General features: G+C 38.5%; 1 protein-coding gene across 1 annotated transcript; it reads left to right on the top strand.

Moving 5' to 3' along the window:
* Positions 1–1,197: 1,197 nt before the first annotated feature.
* Positions 1,198–19,439, top strand: LYVE1 (lymphatic vessel endothelial hyaluronan receptor 1). The gene is made up of 6 exons (XM_079787233.1): positions 1,198–1,469; positions 5,388–5,559; positions 5,669–5,808; positions 15,520–15,828; positions 16,461–16,539; positions 17,074–19,439. The coding sequence occupies exons 1-6, from the start codon at positions 1,385–1,387 to the stop codon at positions 17,258–17,260; spliced, it is 972 nt and encodes a 323-aa protein (XP_079643359.1). The 5' UTR covers positions 1,198–1,384; the 3' UTR covers positions 17,261–19,439.
* Positions 19,440–21,235: the final 1,796 nt, after the last annotated feature.

Consider the following 21,235-nt stretch of genomic DNA (forward strand, 5'->3'; position numbering starts at 1 on the left):
CTGTCTTCCTTCTTTCTTTTTTAATATTTAGCAAATGCTCTTTTGCAGGCATGATGCTAGGCTTTAAGGATAATGATGAAGAGGATATGATTCCTGCCTTCCTGTCTACCTGGTTCTATGGTGATAGTCACATATGTTTCTGAGGTGCCCATAGCCCAAGTCTTATGCTCACCTAAGTAATGAGGTCTAAAGATATTAAGATATTTAGATATTGGATATACTTAAGGGCTATCTCCCGGTCTCTTAGAAGTTCCCCGTATTTCTGCAGAGCAGATTCTCCTTTTGCTATTGGTATTTTCTGTACAAATATCTAAGTGGGTACCATTTGTATAGAAAAGAACTAGTTATCCATTCACCATTCCTATAAATGACATTCACTTTGAAGAAAACTCATAAACCTTTGCTCAAGGCATTTACTCTCAAGCCAGAATTCCATAATAACAATGGGGATCAACCACTGAAAATCCAGGCAAAACAGAGTATAGTCTGCTCGTACACAGTAGAGATAAACCTCACATTCGTCAAATGAGAAAGGGGAAGTCTGAATTGAATTTTGGTCTATCAGAGAAGTTATTTGGTCTATAAGAGAAGTTATTACAGAAAGAGTTATTATAAAGGACCCTTGTAGTAATTCCTATTATAAAGTCAAAACCCTTTTTTGTAAAGTATAAAATGACTAACTTTATCAACTCTACCCCTACTTGGATTTTTTAAATATGATTTTTGTGTGTGCCTGATTTCTTTGAAGAAGGAATCACCTGTAGTGGTATAGGAACTTTTAATGTATAAAAGAAGTCCCAAAGGGAGGCATGAAGACTGTGTCTTTTGTATTTAAATGGGCATTTGCTTTCATGAGCCTGTTAGCACCATTCCCCTACAGATCAGAAGAATATGCAGCTGGGAAAACCCCACTGATTGTGAGAGGAAAAGCACAGCCCATGCTCAATCTCCTTTAGAGACAGAGACACTCCTAGGACTAAATGAATGGGCTCCACAGGCAATAGCAGTGGATGTGTGAGAACTGACCTGGTGGGGGTGGTGGGCTGTGGCAGGGAATATGGGAATTGGGAAAACCGTCAGCAGTTCACATTGTGCTATCTGCCTTCCTCATTTCTGTGCTTTCTGAGTCAGCATTAGCTAAATTTTCCAGAAAGCTATCCACAAAGTACAGCCTGAGCATTCAAGGGGCGTCACTCATTTCCCCCAGTGACCTTGACAAGTCAGAAGCTTGAAAACAGGGAAATCCGGATGTCTCTATTATGAAGTGGAGCAGTGGGGCCCCCAACGTATTTCCAGAAGTCTCCATCCAGACTGGTGATTGCATGCCTTTGTTACTGCTAGTGGCTGTCTGAGGTGTTTCTCTGGCTCTGAAGGGGTTGGCACAATGACCAAGTACTTCAGTCTGGTGTTTCTTCTTGCCTCCATCTGGACCACAAGGCTCTTGGGTCAAGGCTCTCCTCAGGTACAAGGTAGGTTTCTTAGCAGAATGCCAACCTGAGGTAAGGCAAGATCTTAAACCTCTCCTAAGTCTACCAAATTCTTTACTGTGGATTGCTGGGAGTGGGGAGAACCCTCAATGTACATAGAAGATCTAATTGGTAGTATCAGACTGCAAGAAATGTCTTCACCATATTGTCAATTTCACCAAATGATTCATATTTTACCTTTATGTTATCTTGACTTTTATTTTTGGTTATGGACTATTTTTAATGAGAATATTTTGAAACAAAACATTAAGGAGATATAATTTGTTTTTATTTTATTTTTTTAATCCTCACCAGAGGATATTTTTCCATTGATTTTTTTTTTTTTTTTTTTTTTTTGGAGAGAGTGAAAGGGAGAGAGGGAGAGACAGAGAAGCATCTATGTGAGAGAGACACATCAATTGATTGCCTCTCACATGCGCCCTGACAAGGGCTGGAGATTGCACCTGCAACCGAGGTTTTTTCCCTTGACCAAAATTGAACCCAGGACCCTTCAGTCCACAGGCCAACTCTCTATCCACTGAGCCAAACCAGCTAGGGTGAGATCATTTGTTTTAAAAATGTTTCATTGAAGAAGCAAATCATGATTGTAAACATTTTTAAGCAATCTCTAAGCCCAAGAAAAATAGCTAACTTTCACAGAATATTGGCCTGTTTCATATTTTTTAAAGTGAAAAGTAATTATTTTAATTTTATTATATTATCATGGGATGCATATGTTTTTAATGTGTAGTAAATAGCAAATTAACTGGAAAAAAATTGTGAAATATAGGTTTGAAAATTAGCTATCAGCTCTCTACAAAAGGAATAATTTGAAGTGATTTCTGGGCTTTCAGATGCCTAAATGGTAACCTCATTCTGCATTGTAGGCAAAAAACTGTAACCACAAATCACTCATTTCAGCTCTGGGCAAAATGAAACTCTGAGTACATTAAAAAGAAAAATTAAGTATTCCTATGCTGGAAGCTGCCCTTAGATATAAATATGCCGGGAACAGACATCCAGAGTTGATTCATATATTGTTCTATTTAATATTACAAAGGAGAATAGAGTTATATAATTGATTTTTTTCAAATACCAGAACTGTTACTGTCAAATAAGTTGGTCCTCTTTGAAATGCCCCTGAGAAGACTATTCACTTTCCCCCAAAATGTTGCCATTACTCAAGCTATTTTGGAAATTGTTCTTTGACAATGACTCTATCACACTCTTTGGACCATTGTCAATAATGGTAAAGATTTCCTAAGGAAATTAAATTTTTGGAAACAACTGACAGTTATTCAGAACCATGATTACGGAAAAGGTGGCTGATGAAGGTAAATGGATGAGGATGGGAGACAGCATCCTTGAGGACCTATTATGTAGAGATACAGAATTAAGCGCGCGCGCGCGCACGCGCGCGCGTGTGTGTGTGTGTGTGTGTGTGTGTGTGTGTGTGTGTATTATATGAAAAAGGAATGACTTGAAATGGTTTCTGGGCTTTTGAGATGCCTAAATGGTAACCTCATTCTGCATTGTAGGCAAAAAAAAAATTGTAACCACAAATCACTCATTACAACTCTTGGAAAATAAAAATCTGAGCACTTTAAAAGGAAAATTATGTGTTCTATGTTTGAGAATATATCTCAAGAAGACATTTTATAGATGAAGAAACAGGTTCGGTGAGGCCAAGTGACTTGCCCAATGTCACACAGGTAGTAAATAATAAAGCTTGGGTTTGAATTCAGCTCTGTTGCTAAACATATACTATTTCTATTATGCCTGTTGTCTCCTGAAAACTCTTAAGAGATTACTGGCATATCCCTTAAATACCAGCTCCCTAGTTTTGTCTTTAATAAAATAGAAAAGCTTAAATTTGCCTAATATTTGTTAACTGCCTACTATAGACCCAGTATTTGCTAGGTACAAGTTATCTAAATTAATTCTGACAAAATTCTATGAGGAATTTTATAGATGAGAATGCTAACTTGTCCAAGGTCCCAAAGCTAATTAACATTACAAGAAATATTCAAAGCTAGGTCCATTGCCAAGATAGGCCTATCATTACAACAACAACTACTACTACTACTACTACTACTAATATTTAGAGTAAAAATGAGGTATGATGAGAGAGTATCAAGACTACTTTATAGTGTAATTAATAAGCCTACAAGTATCCCCCCACCAAAGAAAACAGCCCTAAGAGGTTTGAACAATAGCACACTCATGGGCTAAATGAGCCAAATTCTAGGACAAATGGTGTGTTCCAAGAGTTCAGCTCTAGTTGTGTGTGTGTGTGTGTGTGTGTGTGTGTGTGTGTGTGTGTGTGTGTTCATCTTTTGCCCATAGCACAGTGGGAAGCAGAACAGTGTCCGAGTTAAGAACTGGGGTTTTAGAGTCAGTTGTTCTGTATCCTTGGGCTTGGGAAAGTTATTCAATCTCCCTGAGCCTCAATTTTCCGTTAAAAAGAGACTGGGTAAATAAATAAATAAATTTAATTAAAATAAATAATAATAAAATGTTTTTGTTTGTTTTTTAAAGAGACAGGGTTTGGAACAGAGTAGCATCAACAGATTATAGAAGTTGGAATTTTATTGGTATTAATATTAGAGGCTATTTTGTCACAAACACTCACATTGGAGTGTTGGCTCTCAGGTCTCTCTTTTGCTGAGAGCAGGGTCTGACAGCAAACAAGGAATATATATATTCCTTTCTGCAGTCCTCTGATCCAGAGCAGTCCTTCCTGCAGTCCTCTGATCCAGAGCAGAGCAAGATCACATGGAGGACTTAGAAATGCTCCCTCCATGTTTTTAATAAGAAACTTCCTTTAAATGCTAACCTAGAAAGTGTTCAAAGCATTTGACTGGGCATCCAGTGCACAGATCTGTGTACAGGCAATTACTTGGGAGATTGAAATGCTCTTTTATGAACTTTTGTGGATTAAGCCAAATAGAAATAATATACCTGAATGCAATGCAACTCACAATTTCATACAAGTCTATAAATCTTAGAACTCTTGAGAGAAGGGATCAAAAGAACGCTCAGATTCATTAAATTTTGAGTAAAATATTCACATGTTAACTATTCAACTGCTTTGAAGATAACATGATAATGTTATTTATGATTTAATGAGTAACTACTGTGTAGCAGGCACTATGCTAACTTTTTTTTATTAGAAGTAACTAACTTAACTCTCACTACCCTATAAAATTCATATTGTTACCCTCTCAGTTTTATAAGTAAGGGAACTGAGGCTGAGAGATGAAATAACTAGCCTAAGGTCACAGAACTAACAAGTGACATAGGTAGATTCAAATCCAGATCTGATTCTACAACTCGATCATTTAGTTTCTCTGCCATGCAAGGTTTACTGCCCAGCTCCTCCAGGAACTTCTGAGTAAGTCTGCCCCCCAATGGTCAGAGTAGACTTGAGACTGAGGAAGCTCATATATCAAATGCACCATTTTTCAGCCCATCTCAGAAATAGTGGTATCTCCAGAGCACATTAATTTGGAGTGTCAGTAACTATTCTATTAGCCCTTAATTCTATCTTTCTCAAAGTCTCAGACTCTTCATTTAATAGACTCCAAAAAGTTTGTAGCAACAGCATCATCTAGACCCCACCCCAGGAACTAGTAGCTGAAGCCTCCTCCATGTAATGGACAAGGCACCTTTATGCAGTGTGATAGAGTGGACTCGGGTCTAATGAGAGGTACAGCTTGGATCCGACCAAGCACCCACCTCACCCAGCAGGATGTCCTTGTGAGAAATGTCTGGCCCTGTGTCCTGTTATTCCTAAACTTCAGTCCCAACCACAATGACCTCACTGCTGCATCAAGCCTATAATGCTGTGCTGGGACGAGAAGCCGAAGGGCTGTGAACAGGGATAGCAGCAAACTGAGGATGTATGTGATTCCTTTGCAGAGCTTTCCTTCTTAGTGCAATGCAGAATTATGGGAGTCACCCTTTTGACCAAAAAGACAAATGAGCAGCTGAATTTCACAGAAGCCAAGGAGGCTTGTGAGCTGATGGGACTAACTTTGGCCAGCAAAGATCAGGTTGAAGCAGCATGGAATTCTGGCTTTGAGACTTGCAGGTGAGAAACAGCTGGATTCACAAACACGGTCGGAGCTCTTTTGGCTCTGTGTTCTTGTTCAGCCATAGAGATAAATGTATCCATTCAACTAATATGTATTCTGTTACAGCTATGGATGGGTTGCAGATCAGGTCTTAGTCATCCCTCGGATTTACCCAAACCCAAAGTGTGGAAAGAACGGGATAGGTGTCCTGGTTTGGAGAAATTCACCACACCAAAAGTTCAGGGCCTATTGTCACAACTCATCTGGTAAGTCAGATCTGCAGTCTCTCCATGTGCTATCTTTTCTCTGGGTTTTGCTAGCTCTATGATGTGTCTGAGAAGAGTGACCCTGAGCAGCAGCAATCATAGTAATGGTCGTTTAACCCTCCAAAGACTCACTCTGTGACAAGACTAGAAGTGGTAGTGTGCCCCTAGGAGAAAAAAGTTAGGGAAAATATGATTGACTGACATCAGGGAAAGGGCATCCCAGGAGGCTCCACTACTTCCCCACTCCACTCTATAAAATTAACAGGAAGACGAGAAGGAAATATCACTATAGACAAAGTAATGTATTAAGTTATCTCACTGAACCTTGACAATCTCCCTCTGAGGTATGCTTTATCATCCCTATTTTGCAGAAAAAAACTTAGCTCAGAGGATGTAACTACAGTTGTCTAAGATCTCATTACTATAAAGACTCAAACACAGGTCTAACTCTAAAACGATGCTCTTTCTGTTATCCTACATTCTTTCATGGGAAAGGAAATTCAAATGCTACATTTGACATTTTTTAGAACAAGACCCAATCTCCATTTTATGAAGGAAGGGGTTGAATCTAGAAAGTAGAACTGATTTTCTGATGGACACACAGTCATCCTTTAACCTCGCTTGGAGACCTTGGTCACCTTAGCCCAAGTGCTTTACCTTCCTAGAAAGGTTTAACTACCTTCTCAGAAAGGTTTTGTTTTTACTAAATGCTAGTTCTCAGTTTGTTATAAGAACCTCTTCCTGATTTATTACTCTTAACACATACTAAAAAATCTGACCTTCTAAAGATCATACAACTGAGTGGTCATACACAAGGATCGATTCCAAAATCATTCTCCAACATCCAAGAGATAAATATACATCAACAATATTATGTTTCCCAAAGGCAACAGAGGGTCCAAGCAGTTTTCTGAACCAGGAGGCTTTGGCATAGGAAGGACCCTGGGAAATGCTTTGTCTACTTCCCTCACTCCAGAGATGACACTACTATAGCTCAGAATGGAGATTCGGTTTGTTCAAAGTCCTACAGTCATTTGCAGTCATGACTGGAACATAAAGCTTCTTCCAACATTTTTTTCACCACCCTGTTCTCCTCTGCCTCTTCAACCTATCACTTTTTGCTGGGGAATTCACATGCCTCTTTATCTCATAGCCAGCCCAGGCCTGTCAAATGGCCTGGACTTTTAACTGCCTGGCCTTCCTGCCAGCTGTCGATGTGATAATATGATAACCAGCCCTCTAGACCAAGCATGTCAAACACCGCATGTGGCCCACAACGAATATTTGTGCGGCCCAGCCCAATATAACAGTATGTAAAAAATGTTTTAATAAAAATTTTGTAACTTGCCCTGGCTGGTTTGGCTCACTGGATAGAGCGTCGGCTCGCAGACAGAAGGGTCTCAGGTTCGATTCTGGTCAAGAGCACATGCCTGGCTTTCGGGCTTGATCCCCAGTGGGGGGCGTGCAGGAGGCAGCCAATCAATGATTCTCTCTCATCATTGATGTTTCTATCTTTCTCCCTTCCTCTCTGAAATCAATAAAAAAAAATTTTTAATTTCATAACTTAATTTTTATAATATTCTGTTATACATAAGTATTAATAACAAACTACAACATTCACTAATGACTGATTACTATGATCATGTTGCATTCATTTCCCTTACATGCCTTATGCGCAGGCGCACCATTTCTCTCCACTAATACTAGCAGTGAATATTTTAGCAGCCGATTACCACATTATTGGTCTTGGACTGACTTGTTTGGTGTGCGCAACAGGAAATATTTCGCTTTCAGAGAACAAGAAAAAGAGGTTTATTTGTGTTACGTTTATTAATTTGTGCAGTTATTCAGTGTCTGGGAAGTTAATGTTCAAGAAAAAAATAGTAATTTTTAGTAAAATGTTCTATTGTTTTATGTTAAAGATTACTCATTTATTTCAGCCCTTTGTATTCAGCATGTCTCTATCAAAATAAACCTACATTTCTATGAAAATTGAAGCTTTTGTTTTTTTGTGGCCCACATAAACTTAAACCTTGTTTATTTGGCCCATGTTAGCCTTTGAGTTTGACATGCTTGCTCTAGACTCAACAAAAAGGAGCTAGGGGAAGAGGACTTGGATTTGTGTTTCCCCCACAGCTTTATTTAACTTGTACTTCTATTCCCTATATTTCCTGTAAACTTAAAGTTAGGTGTAGAGGCTTAATTTAGATGCTTGTTGATATTTTTGGCAAAAATCTTTCATAGATGATATTATGTACTTTGGATAACATTCCAACAAAAGGCACTTAATGTCAATATGCTAATTTTAAAAAATATATTTTATTGATTTTTTACAGAGAGGGAGGGGGAGGGATAGAGAGTTAGAAACATCGATAAGAGAAACATCAATCAGCTGCCTCCTGCACATCCCCTACTGGGGATGTGCCCACAACCAAGGTGCATGCCCTTGACTGGAATCAAACCTGGGACCCTTGAGTCCGCTCTATCCACTGAGCAAAACTGGTTAGGGCTCAATATGATAATTTTGATCATTTCACTACGATGGTGACTGCCAGACCTCTCCGATGAACTCCAAAATACACTTTCCCCTTTGGAATGAGTAGGTAATCTACAGTGTGATATTTTGGTACCATACAACTATTCTGACCCCTAACTATCTTTTACCTAATAGTTTAAGCAGCTATTGATGATCCTTGCTAGAATGAGTTATTATATGGGGGAGGAGGGCAAAATACTTATTTTCTTGTGGGTGTGTGTTTTTCGTTTTCATTTTTAAATTAAATATACTGGGATGACATTGGTTAACAAAATTATACAGGTTTTAAGTATACATTTCTGATACATGATTTGTATATTGCTTTGTATGTTTACCACCCAAAGTCATATTCTGTCACCATACATTTGACCTCCTTTACTCCCTCAGCCCCCTTTCCTCTGGTAACCACTATACTGTTGTCTGTGTTTATGATGTTTTTTTTTTCTTGTTTGTTCATTTGTTGCTTTCAGTTCTATATCCCACATATGAGTGAAATCATATGGCTCTTGACTTTTTCTGACTTATTTTGTTTAACATAATATTCTCAAGATCCATCCATGTTGTCATAAATGGCAGTATTGCATCTTTTCTTATGGCTTGTTTTCCATAGCGGCTGTACCAGTTTACATTCCCACCAGCAGTGAATAAGGATTCCTTTTTCTCTATATTTGTTATTACTAGTCTTGTTGATAATAGTCATTCTAACAGGTAGTTTTTGTTTGCATTTCCCTAATAGCTAGTGAAGTTGAGCATCCTTTCATGTGTCTGTTGGCCATTGTATGTCTTCTTGGGAGAAGTGTCTGTTCAGGTCCTCTGTCCTCTGGATTGCTTTGTGGGGGGTGAACTGTATGAGTTATTTATATATTTTGGATAGTAACCCCTTGTCAGAGCTGTTGTTTGCAAATATCTTCTCCCATTCGGTTGGTTGCCTTTTTGTTTTGTTGGTGTCGTCTTTTGCTGTGCAGAAGCTTTATAGTTTGATATAGTCCCATTTATTCATTTTTGCTTTTACTTCTCTTGCCTTTTGGGTCAAATTGCAAAAATCTTCTCTAAAATCAAGGTCCATAAGTTTAGTACTTATGTTTCTTCTATGCAATTTATTGTTTCAGGTCTTATATGTAGGTCTTCGATCCATTTTGAGTTAATTCTTATATATGGGGACAAACAGTAGTCTAATTTCATTCTTTTGCATGTAGTTTTCCGATTTTCCTAGTACCACTTATTGAAAAGGCTTTCTTTTCTCCATTGTATATCTTTGGCTTCTTTGTCATAAATTATTTTCCCAGATACATGTGTGTTTATTTCTAGGCTCTCAATTCTGTTCCATTGGTCTGTATGTCTGTTTTTCTGCCAATACCATGCTGTTTTGATTATTGTCACTTTGTAATATAAAATGAAGTCAGCAAGTGTAATACCTCCAACTTTGTTTTTTTCCTTCAGGATTGCTTTGACTATTTGTGGTCATTTGTGTTTCCATACAAAACTGATTTTTTGTTCTATTTCTTTAAAAAATAAAAATGGTTATTTTCTAAGTCTATTCTTCTTTCTACATTTATTACCTGGCATCTTTGATAAAGAAAAATCTCTCTCTCTCTCTCTCTCTCTCTCTCTCTCTCTCTCTCTCTCACACACACACACACACACACACACACACACACACCTCTTCCTTCCCCCTTATACTGTCACTAGAGGCCCAGTGCCAAGGGGGTTCCTCAGCCCGGCCTGGGCCCTCTCACAGTCCTGGAGCCCTCAGGGAGATGTCCGACTGCCAGCTGAGTGGGGGCAGAGGGGAGGGCCATCATTCAACCAGAACCAGGGCTTGCTGCTCCTTAGTGCTGACCCTGCCCCCCAGCCGACTGGTGGAGGGGGCCCTAACAGGGGCCAGGCTGGCTGGGGGAGGGGCTGTGGGAGGTTGAGGCGCTGCAGTCACCCCCTGTCCACCTCTGCAGAGGCACCAGGACCCTGTCACCACCTCTCCTGCTGCCTCTGCAGAAGGGGGGGTAGGTGCAGGCTTGCAGGCCCCGCCCCCCACTCACTGGTCGTTCTGCCTTCTGGTCTAATTATCATATTATCATATTAGCTCTTTATTATGTAGGATGGACACATGGCATTTTACTTATTCTATGTGTTCAATATGTTATACAATTTTCTTTTTGATGCTCAATTTGTCCCAAATTTGGCAAGTGGGAGCCCTTTCAGTTGACTTTTGTGCTTAATCCCAATAGTATTTGATCAATTCCTTACTTTTGGGCCTAATAACATGTCACAGGCTCACTTGTAATTGCTATGTTCCAGATATGTTATCAGCCATTTATTTCTCCAAGAGTCCTGGTTCTTTTTAATGGAGAATGTTAATGAGAAACCAAGATCCGGATGCAAGTTGTTCTCACTACTACTGGAATTTTCATTGCTTCTCCATCCTTTTTGGTGGACAGCTAGAAAATATATTTTAACATAAATATATATTTAACATATAATATAAATTTATTAAATATAATACTTTCTAACTGTTCACTGAAAAGGATATATTCAAACTTAGGAGCTTCCCAGATATAATCTGAAAATGGTCCCTGTATGCAGAGGGCAGGGAGAGATTAAAGTAAGAGGCAAACCACTCCAGACTGGTGGGTGGTAGGTTTAGTAAACAAAGGAATTTATGAGGCTTATCTTGGGTGGTCTCAAGACCAGTAGATTCCCACACTGCCTGCCAGAATCGTTTAAGCTTATATAGAGGCCCTAACTGGGTTCAGTCACATACATAGGAGGTCTTAATTGGCTCAGTCAATTAAGATGATCTCAACCAACACCTTACTATCTCAAGACTGTGTCCTTGGGCAGCTTCTAGCACTAGGAAGGAAAGCAGAAAGCACATTCGAGGATGATGACACAGTGAGGAGCCTCCAATTACCAAGGTCTAACTCACAGGTCATCTGGGGTCACATACTCCTGATGATTTCTCCCAACACACTGAAATAGTGCATATATATGTTTTTAAATTATGGATTTTTATTGATATATAGAACTCAAATTTAACAATTCAAGTTTTTCCTTAGTTTACTTTGTTTTATTTGTATTTATCTTTTCTTATATGGAACATCTTAGTCCCCAATAAATAATATTAATATGTTTTCTTGTTCTATAATAGTTTCAAAATTACAAAATCAACCTTAGGAATAAACCAACTGAGTGCAATTTAAGGTTTCTTTGCATTTCTTTTAGTCCTTAGAAGACATCCCTCTAAAGATGTACTGTCAGAGAATTGTGTACAAAAGCAACTTGAAAAAATTCACTGCTCTGTGTGGTTATATTATCATTTTTAACTAAGTCAGGTTTACCTGCTTCTGTTTGTGAGGATCAGAATTACCTTAATCCTCATCCTAATGTTAATCCTAACCTTACCCCATGTTTATTTTCCTAACTTCCTTTTTTATTTTTACCTTGTGAGGTCTGGGGATCACAGAAACTTTAATCCTGATTCTCAACCTTATCCTGATTTGTCTTTCTTATTGCTCTTCGTGAGTTTTGGGGATCAGACCAAAGTGCCTTGAAAGCTCTGCGGGCGCCATGTGTTTCATACTGTTCCCTCTGCCACAGTGTCTGTCCTCTTCTACTTGGCTAACTCCTTCTCTTTATTCACATCTCAAGTGCCATCTTCTCCAGGAATCCTTCCTATACAGACAGTCCTTGGGTTACATCGGACTTGACGTACGTCGTTTTGTGGTTACGTCGCCATCTCCCATTTATTTAAAAAAAGTTCTGTCATTTTGACATATGTACATATATGCTTTACGTTTTTTATTATTTATTTACCACAAATAAAGGTCAGGAATTGTTATCTTTCTTTTAATTTTTTTTACTATTTCACTTCATTACTGCTGTGTACGTGCTCCATGTGAATGACGTAGGTGCTTATGTAGGTGGGTTCCGACTTATGGCAAAAATCGCGTTATGTCACATTGTAGGAATGATCTCCGACGTAATCTGAGGACCTACTGTACTCCTTACTCCTACCTTTCCTCTTATACTCCAACCCCACTCTGTGTTTAATATCTACCAGAGCACTTGGCACATTCTAGAGAAATTATATTTATAGGTTGTAGGGGAAGGAGAGCCAGGTCCTAGCACTTCCAAGTGAGATATTGCGTCCTTGACCAGTTAGGGATCACAGAACCAGACTGCTGTTGCTCCCTCACACTGTTGCTCCTTCTTGGCTATACTTAATGAAGGAGGCAAAGGAGACTAATTCTTACAGATCTGATCTATTCTGTCCACTCACTATGCTAGGCCCTACACATTTACTCTCTCACTGATCCTCAGTGAAAGGACAAGTGTATCATTTCTCCTCCGCAGGGGAGGTAACTGATGCTGAGAGTGCACCATGCTGTGGGCAGTCAATAAGGGAAAGAGCCAGGATTTAAATCTCAAATGTTACTTCCCTGTAGCACCTTCCATGGTGATAACCGCACATCAATAACACAGGCCTGGAATGGGTCCTGGGCATCAATATTTTTTTAAAGCTCACTAGATGAGTCTAACCCACAAACAGGGTGAGAATCACTTTTCCCTAGAAGGTCTCTAAGATCTAAATTCCAGGATTCCGGACACTTTTGGATTTCCCTATTTCCATGCAATTTCATTCCTTCTTTGCTACCGGATTGTACTCTCTGCTCTCTGTATTTCATCCTCCACTGCATCCACTAATGATTATGTTACTCCTCTGCTCCACAACCTTGGATAACTTCCCATTTGAGAATGCAATGTAAACTATAAAGCCTTTTGCACATAAAAGTGGGCATGTATGAGAACTCATATTATCAGTTGAGAACTTTTATATATCGGTTTGTAAACCCCAGTAAAAAATTCCTGCTCCTAAGAATAAATTCCAAATTCTTTAACATGACAATTATGAATCTTAATACTCTGGCTCCAAATTATCTTCCCCCTCTCATCTCTTGCTTGCAGTCTTCCATGCTGCCCATCATACACACACCGTATGCTCCAGCCACACTGTGCTCCTTCTCCTTTTTCTAATATAACTACACTTTCAAATTTCTGGATTCTTGGATCATGCTCATTCCTATTGACTGGGATATTCTATTCCCCCTTTCATACTAGATGAGTTGCTCCTCAGTTCCAGCCATTCTCGTTTTTTTTCTCCCCATCACACATGCTGAGTCCATTCAATTTCAGGCTCTTGAACTTCCTGTTCTTTTACTTGAAATTCTTTTGTCCTAGATCTTCAAGGACTGGTTACTTTTCATCATTCAGGTCTCAGCTTAAGTACCACCTCCACAAAGAGGTTTTCTCTTATCACCCTATCCAGAGAATCTGTCCCCCATTCCTCACTCCTTTCAGTTTAATCTTCATCCTGTTCAACTGTCTTCTCAACATTTACCATCCTTTGACATTGCTGGCTTTAAAAATTATTATCTCTATCCTTCCAATAGCTTATAAGCCCCTTACAAGGAGGGATTTTTGTCTTTTTTATTACACCATGTCCTTAGCGATTGGAATAGTGACTGCACAAAGTTGAAGCTCAATAAATATTTGTTGAATGAACATATTAATCCTCAACACTCAGCCCAAATGCCATATCCTCTGTGAATCCCCAGTGATCTCCCCCTGTCCTTATCAAAATACTCTGTCCTCCCGAAAACAGGATCCATGCCTTATTTGTGTCTATATTTTCAGTTCCCAACACAGCATATTGTGCTCAGTAGTTTTTTACCCCTGATATTTTTAAAAATATTCATTTTCTGAGGGAAGAACTCAGCATTGCTCAAAAATGGAAAATATAGCTAAAAGTTCAGGGCAGAGAAAGTCAAGGATGATGTCTATGTGAATAGAGGTCTTTTCAAAGGAAAATAAATAAATAGCATAAAATTCTGCCTGAATGCATGTGTAGTCCAATATTTTATCAGTACTATAGTTATCCATGACCTTGACAGATAAATTATTTAATTTTCAAAAATGAATGGAATGACTTTTCTTCATAGCTAACATTCTAGCTAATGCTGCCTCCTGCCACAAATAACTAGATTTTAAATAGGTGCAAATTCATATTAAAATATATTCATGGCTCTGCCATTTACTAGCTCTGTGACTCTGGGCAAGTCATTCAGTTTCTCTGAACTTCAGTTTCCTTCTATATAAATGAGGGTTTGATAAAATTTTTAAATGAAGTGCTATGGGACTCAGAGCAAGATGCTTAATAAATGTAGTTTCCTATCTACCACATTCAACAGATTGAAAAGCAAACCTATCTCTCTCCCTTTCCTCTTCCCTTCCCCCCTTTTTAAAAAATATATTTTTATTGATTTCAGAGAGGAAAGGAGAGGGAGAGATAGATAGAAACATCAATGGTGAGAAAGAAACATTGATCAGCTGCCTCCTCTATGTCCCACACTGGCGATTGAGCCCACAACCCAGGTATGTGCCCTGACTGGGAATCCAACCATGACCTCCTGGTTCATAGGTTGATGCTCAACCACTGAGCCGTGACACCCAGGCCCCTCCCGCTTTCTGATGAGCACAGAGAAATCTGGTTTTAATAGATCTTTGTCCTTAAGTGGTCTCCCTATCTACTCCTTCCTTTTGCTTTTCCTTCCTTGCTTTATTCATCCAATATTAACCATGTATTTTTGACAGGCACAGTGTGCATATAATGCTGACCAAGACAGACCAGTGGGGAGGAGTGTAATGAGAACCATGACAAAGGATATACAAGGAGGCACAAGAACAGATGCCTCGGGACCCAATCTAGTCATCAAGTGTGCCTAAGAAAGTGTTCAATCTGAGACCTGATGGACAAGTAAAAGTTAGCTAAATAAAGAGGGGCCACGAGTCCTACTGTTGAAGAAAGCATCAAGGTCTAAGGCTTATAAGGAATGTGAGAGAAAGCATATCAAATAACTGAAGGAATTTCAGTATTATAGGAGGAATGACAAAAAGACTGATCAGATGAGCAGGACCAAATCATGGAGGGCCTTATAGGCCATGCAGTACAGGCAGTCACTGAAGGACTCTAAGGAAGTGATATAATTAGATTTGCATATTTGGAAAACCATTCCAGCTATAGTATAAGGAGTCTGGAGGGGAGTAAGACTAGAGGCAGGAAGACCAGTTAGGAGGCTAATACAATATTTACTTCTTATTTCATTTCTTCTTCCCTACAGATACTTGGATTAATTCATGCTTTCCAAAAATTACTGCCACCAAAGATCCCATATTCAACACTCAAACTCCAGCATACATAACAGAAATGACTGATAGTGACACAATACACTCAGCATTATCTACTGATACACCTTACTCTACTACAACTCCTCCTGCCCCTACTCGGGCTCTGGCTCCTGCTTCTCCACGAAAAACAAAATTAATTTGCATAACAGAAGTTTTTATAGAAACTACCACCACATCTACAGAAACTGAATCACCTATTGAATATAAAACAGCATTCAAGAATGAAGATGTTGGATTTGGAGGTAAAGCCTTCTGTGTCTGCAGTGTGTGTATGTGTGTGTGTGTGTTTAACAGATAATACATAGAAACTAACTGTCTCTAGTATTAGTCACTCAGGACCTGCCAAATACAAAAAAAAAAAAAAGCTTAATGCAAACTCAACTTTCATAGACATAGAACTTGAGAGCTCTAAAAAACTATAATGATTAAACTAAAAATCATGAGTACGAAATAGTTTCTTTTCAAACTCAACTTTAAAAAATAAATTACTAGCTATGAATGTGTACAAGTTCTTTTTAAAATATATACCTTAAAAGCATATTATCAGAGATTTGCTTTTCTTATTTAAAAGTAAGGGTCTTATACTTAATTAGCTCCAAACTTACCATCTCAAGGCCACAGAGAAAAATGGACTCTTTCTGTCATATTGCAACTTATAGAATAGAAAGAGGATGCGAGGCAGGGCCAAGTGTTCTATAGGTGAGAAGCAAAGAAGTAGATGTGGACCCAACATCCTAAGTGGCCCCTGTGTGGTCACAGAGAAGGCTTTTCTCCTTCACTGTGTCTCAATCACAGGTAAAGATGAATGTTAGAAGAGCAGTGCACAACAATGTCAAAGTGAAGGACCAACAAGCCATGTTTCTGTTTCCTCCAGGTGTTCCCACGGCTCTGCTAGTGCTTGCACTCCTCTTCTTTGCTGCTGCAGCTGGTCTCGCCGTTTGCTATGTCAAAAGGTGGAGTTGTCGGAATATCATTTACCTTGTAACCTTTGTGGCATCCCTATCTTGTGTTTTTCCAAACTTGTTATTAGTATTTTGGTGGTCAAAATGGAGATGGCAGTTCTCTTATACTGCAAATTTTCTCCCTCACCTCACCTCTACCTGCTATCACACAGTCTTTCCTACTATATCAGCACATGCATATCAGCCAGCCTTTAAATATAGGTTATTGGCTGTCCATTTGAAAATAAATAAAAGATTGACATCTAGGAGAAAAAGTATATGCTTTATTTGATTTTCAATTCTTTGCTTATGGTGGGAGAGTGGTGAGGTCAGCCCAAAGTTTGGCCTGTGAGCTTACTATCCAATCTAAATGAATCCATTAGAATGGTGATGTGTTAATGTATTTGAGAGTGCATGTGTTAGCATCTCTCAGAAATAAAGTACCCAGTGTGCTGTGCCAATATGGCCATCACAGGCAAAGTGTTATCTATTGTTATAGGTGTTACAGAGAAGCCTCTCACTTTAATTTCATGTTTATGCCTACAGGTATGTAAAGGCCTTCCCTTTTACAAACAAGAATGAGCAGAAGGAAATGATTGAAACCAAATTAGTGAAGGAGGAAAATGCTGATGATGGCAACCCTGGTGAGGACTCAAAGAAAATAGATAAAAAGCCAGAAGAGCCCAACAATCCACCCAAAACTACAGTGCGGTGCATGGAAGCTGAAGTTTAGAAGAGAGAAAAATGAGAGCACACACCTGAGGCTGATTTCTTTCCTGACACATATCCTGGCCCCAGATGGGGAAACTAAAAGGGCCAAAGGACCAAACAAGAAAGTCCAGCCTTGCTTCCCAACTGGAATCAACTCAGGGCTATCTTTGGACTATGTAGGTAACAAAACCAAAGTGAATTCCTGTTTAACTGCAATCCTCGCTGGACCCTATCCTCCAGCCTCCAAAGCTTCCCACAGCTTTTCTAGCCTTGTTATGTCCTAACAATATCCCAGTGGGAGAAAGGAGCTAACAAAGCACAAGGATCTAAAACAGCGAATCCAAACACATTTGTAAAGAGATCTCCCGGCTGGCTGAGAACAGGTGAGTTGAGAGCCAAGAAACCACCCAAACCAAGGCTTTCTCTATTGACTCCACAGCCCAGATCTCTTCTTCAGCTCTGAAAAGGAAACATTTATACCACCTGGCATATCCTTCTGAGCCAGGCAAGAGCAAAAGAAGGAAGGAAACGTTTAGTAACTGAAGGCCATAGAGATTCCTGTGACTTGAGACCTGATCTCTGTAAAGCCAAAATAAACAGAGAAAAATAATGAGGCTGAGGATATTGATAGCTTATCATGAGCAGAGACTACAAATACAGAGAAGGTCAAAGTATTCATGTCTGAATAACTGGAGTTGGAATAGCTTTTTAGAACATACACACATTTTCTTTTCTTTCTCTTTTGCTGATGCTATTTTCTGTAGAAAAATATACTTTTGCAAGAAACAAAAATTAATTTCTATTTTTATCTGAGTTATAGATATTATTACTGAGGAAAATTACTGTGTTAAAAAGCAATGATGTTTAACAAACATTTGTTGAATGTCTACTATATATCAGGTGTTGTGCAAGGTATTACATTCTGTAATTGAACATTATTTATCAAAAGATTGCACATAGTATAATAATGTCTGAAGCTAATTGTTTTGTTTTGATATCCCTAGCTTATCCTTTTTAAAAACTAATTTTTCTGCTGAGACTAATCTATTAATTATTTTCTCTAATATGATAACCATTAGGACCTTAATTTATTATTAACATACCTAAAATGTACATTAACTTTATACAACAATACACATTTTTAATGTCATTAACAAATGTATCACTAGCTCTCCATTTTCCAGCAAGAAGAACAAAAATTTATAAATATTTGTGCCCAAAATAAAAGCATTTAGAAAACTTCTTTGCTCTCTTATTTACATAGATGTATTTTAACTTTCATGCAAAGTAAAAGTTGTCTGTTGTTTGCAAAAGTAAGAGACAACTATGGTTGTTGAACTACAAACAATTATAAACCCAATAGTATATACATCACCATGTGGGACTGTTCTTGCTTCCTTCATATGGTCTTAATTTTTAAAGTTTTTATTGATTGATTTGAGAAAAAGGAAGGGAGAGAGAGAAAGAAAGACATGGATTTGTTGTTCCACTCATTTATGCATTCATTTGTTGCTTCTTGTATGTGTCCTGACCAGGGCTTGAACCTGCAACCTTGGCATATCAGGACAATGCTCTAACCAATTGAGCTACACAGACAGGATGATATCAGCTTAATTTTAAGTTGATCAAGTACACACACACACACAAACACAAATCCTTTCATTGTGATTCAGATTCTACATTCTAATTCATTTCAGAGTTCACAGGAAGTGGGAGATTCAAGATAGCCCATTTGTCTTTTTTTTTCTCTAGTTTTATGTCTTCCCCTCTCTAGTTTTTCCTTCTGAGACTGCTATTAATTTCTTCCCCTCACAAGTGATCCCATAGCATCATGATCCTTTTATCTCAGATACCATAACTGGTTGGCATAATCTTTTTTGGTTGGCCCACAGAATAGTATCTTAATTTTTGGTTTAATTGCCAAGAATTAAAAATCAAGAATTTAAAATTTTTAAATACTGTTTTTCTTAATGGCTTTCTTTGGGTACAGATTGTAGCTGTGAACAAGCCAGAAGAATGTGCAAAGGCTATTGTACTTGAACTTTAGTCTCTGAGGTGGCCATCGACTCACCTCTGTGAGCAATCTCATATTAATATTTGTTTTAACACAGAAACTTCAGTGTGTTTTGGATTGTGGTCAAGTCAAAGAAAGTTGAGTCACTCAGCAACCACAAAGTCAATAAATATTGGCAAAAATTTTAGTTCCTTGGTCTCTGGATTTTTATTTTAGTCTTCAAAGTCTAGGGTGGTTTCTTGGCAATGTGGACTTCTGCATACCAAATACTATAATTATCTAGAAATTAGAACCCTTTGGGGACATTTCTAAGACTTTTATTTATTACTATTCAAATTGTTATTTTATTTGGGTTTAGTCTTTATCTAAGTTGAAGACATTTTTCTGTGATCAAAATAAGACAAAATTAAAAGTAAAATCGCTATGAATATCAAAAGACCAAACAGAATACTCCTTTGTGTATATTACTTTACCTATGAAGATTATAGTTTCAGCAAAAGTCAACATCACAAATAATAGTAATAACAAACACGTTATGAAACTTCATAAAATGTAGTGTCATAACAAAATATTTTAAAATGTTGTTTTCTCTTTTATATATACTAGTACATATATATATATATATATTTATATACACACATACATATATATGTATATTAAAGAACTTGTTAAAGATATACTATAAGTAGAAGAACACAACAGAAACTTCAATATAGTAGAGGTAAGGAAGAGATGTCTAAATCTGAAGATCCAGCTTGGAAAATATGTCTGGGTAGTACATCTGGAAAGGAATGTGGGATGAGTTATATGCTGCTAGGAGACATCAGAAATGATATAAACTCTCACTGGTATTGACTAGTGTCTGGGCAGAGGCAAACATGATCCTAATTTAAACTAAAATATGGCTTTGTCTACAGGGGATCTTGCCTTGTGTCTGAAACCCCAATGCAGGTACATTAGATTATACGATGTCAGTCAAAATGCAGGCTACCCATCTTACTCACAATACCATTTCAGTAAGTAAGCTCGGTAGCCTGCATCTGCATGGAGGGAAACAGTCATGTGGTGGCAACCAGAGCTGAGGAACACTTCAAACTTTAATGTAAGTAAGAGAATATTCCCACCCTTGCTCCCACCTCTACGTGTCCTTTTACTAATAACCCCTTCAATACATCCCCTTGGAAGAGGGATTGCTAACTTCATTGATAAAGGCCAAGACCTCTACTGGACTACATATTACTGGTGGGTGGAGTTTTTCTATCTTAAAACTCAGTACCCATTCGTGGCACTCAATTGTCTAATCCTGGCAAGGCCTGGTCCCTAAAGACATGGTAACCATCTTCATCCATCACTTCCACTTTACATATGTGGTTAGATAAGTGGACTTGTGGTTCCTGTAGCATCCTTCTCTTTCTGGATCCTACTTAGGCCTTCAGGCTTGAGCCCTATGCTCAAAAGTGGTTCCACAGAGAGCTCTGTACTGGTGGTAATTGGCTGAGAGCAATAAAGTATAGGTGGGGAAGAAATAATTATCCTCTTACACTATCTATATACTTCCTTTATTCTCTTTTCCCAGAGTGATGACTTGGGAAGCACCAATATAACTTGCATTTCTCTGTACCTATTAAGGAACAATCCTGTTACTTGAAAAAAAAAAGTAACCTTCCAGGTTTATTTGGAAGCAGGAGACTCAAATGGGCTCACAAGCAAGTGTGATCACTTTCTATATGGCATTAAGGTTTTTCTCACTGATCTTGTCTAATTCCACTCCAGTGAGTACTCTCAAACCTTCCACTGGGCACACTACCACTTCTGCTGGTTTCTTCCTTTCCCATCAAGCACCATGACTATTTCCTCTAGGTATCGCCACAGCTATAAGGCACCAGTGCCTCTAAGAACTGCTTCTACATCCTCTGGCAACTGCCACACTCAAAAGGCACCACTGACTGCCAGACTCTGCTGCTGCTTCCCAGGTAATAGCTC

Source organism: Cnephaeus nilssonii, assembly GCF_951640355.1.
Source record: "Cnephaeus nilssonii genome assembly, chromosome: 13".
Classification (NCBI taxonomy): domain Eukaryota; kingdom Metazoa; phylum Chordata; class Mammalia; order Chiroptera; family Vespertilionidae; genus Cnephaeus; species Cnephaeus nilssonii.

Excerpts from the sequence above, each read along its gene's own strand:
- LYVE1 (XM_079787233.1), top strand. The coding sequence starts at position 1,385 with ATGACCAAGTACTTCAGTCTGGTGTTTCTTCTTGCCTCCATCTGGACC. Across the intron at positions 5,560-5,668 it reads TCTGGCTTTGAGACTTGCAG|CTATGGATGGGTTGCAGATC; the intron begins GTGAGAAACAGC and ends ATTCTGTTACAG. Across the intron at positions 5,809-15,519 it reads CTATTGTCACAACTCATCTG|ATACTTGGATTAATTCATGC; the intron begins GTAAGTCAGATC and ends TCTTCCCTACAG.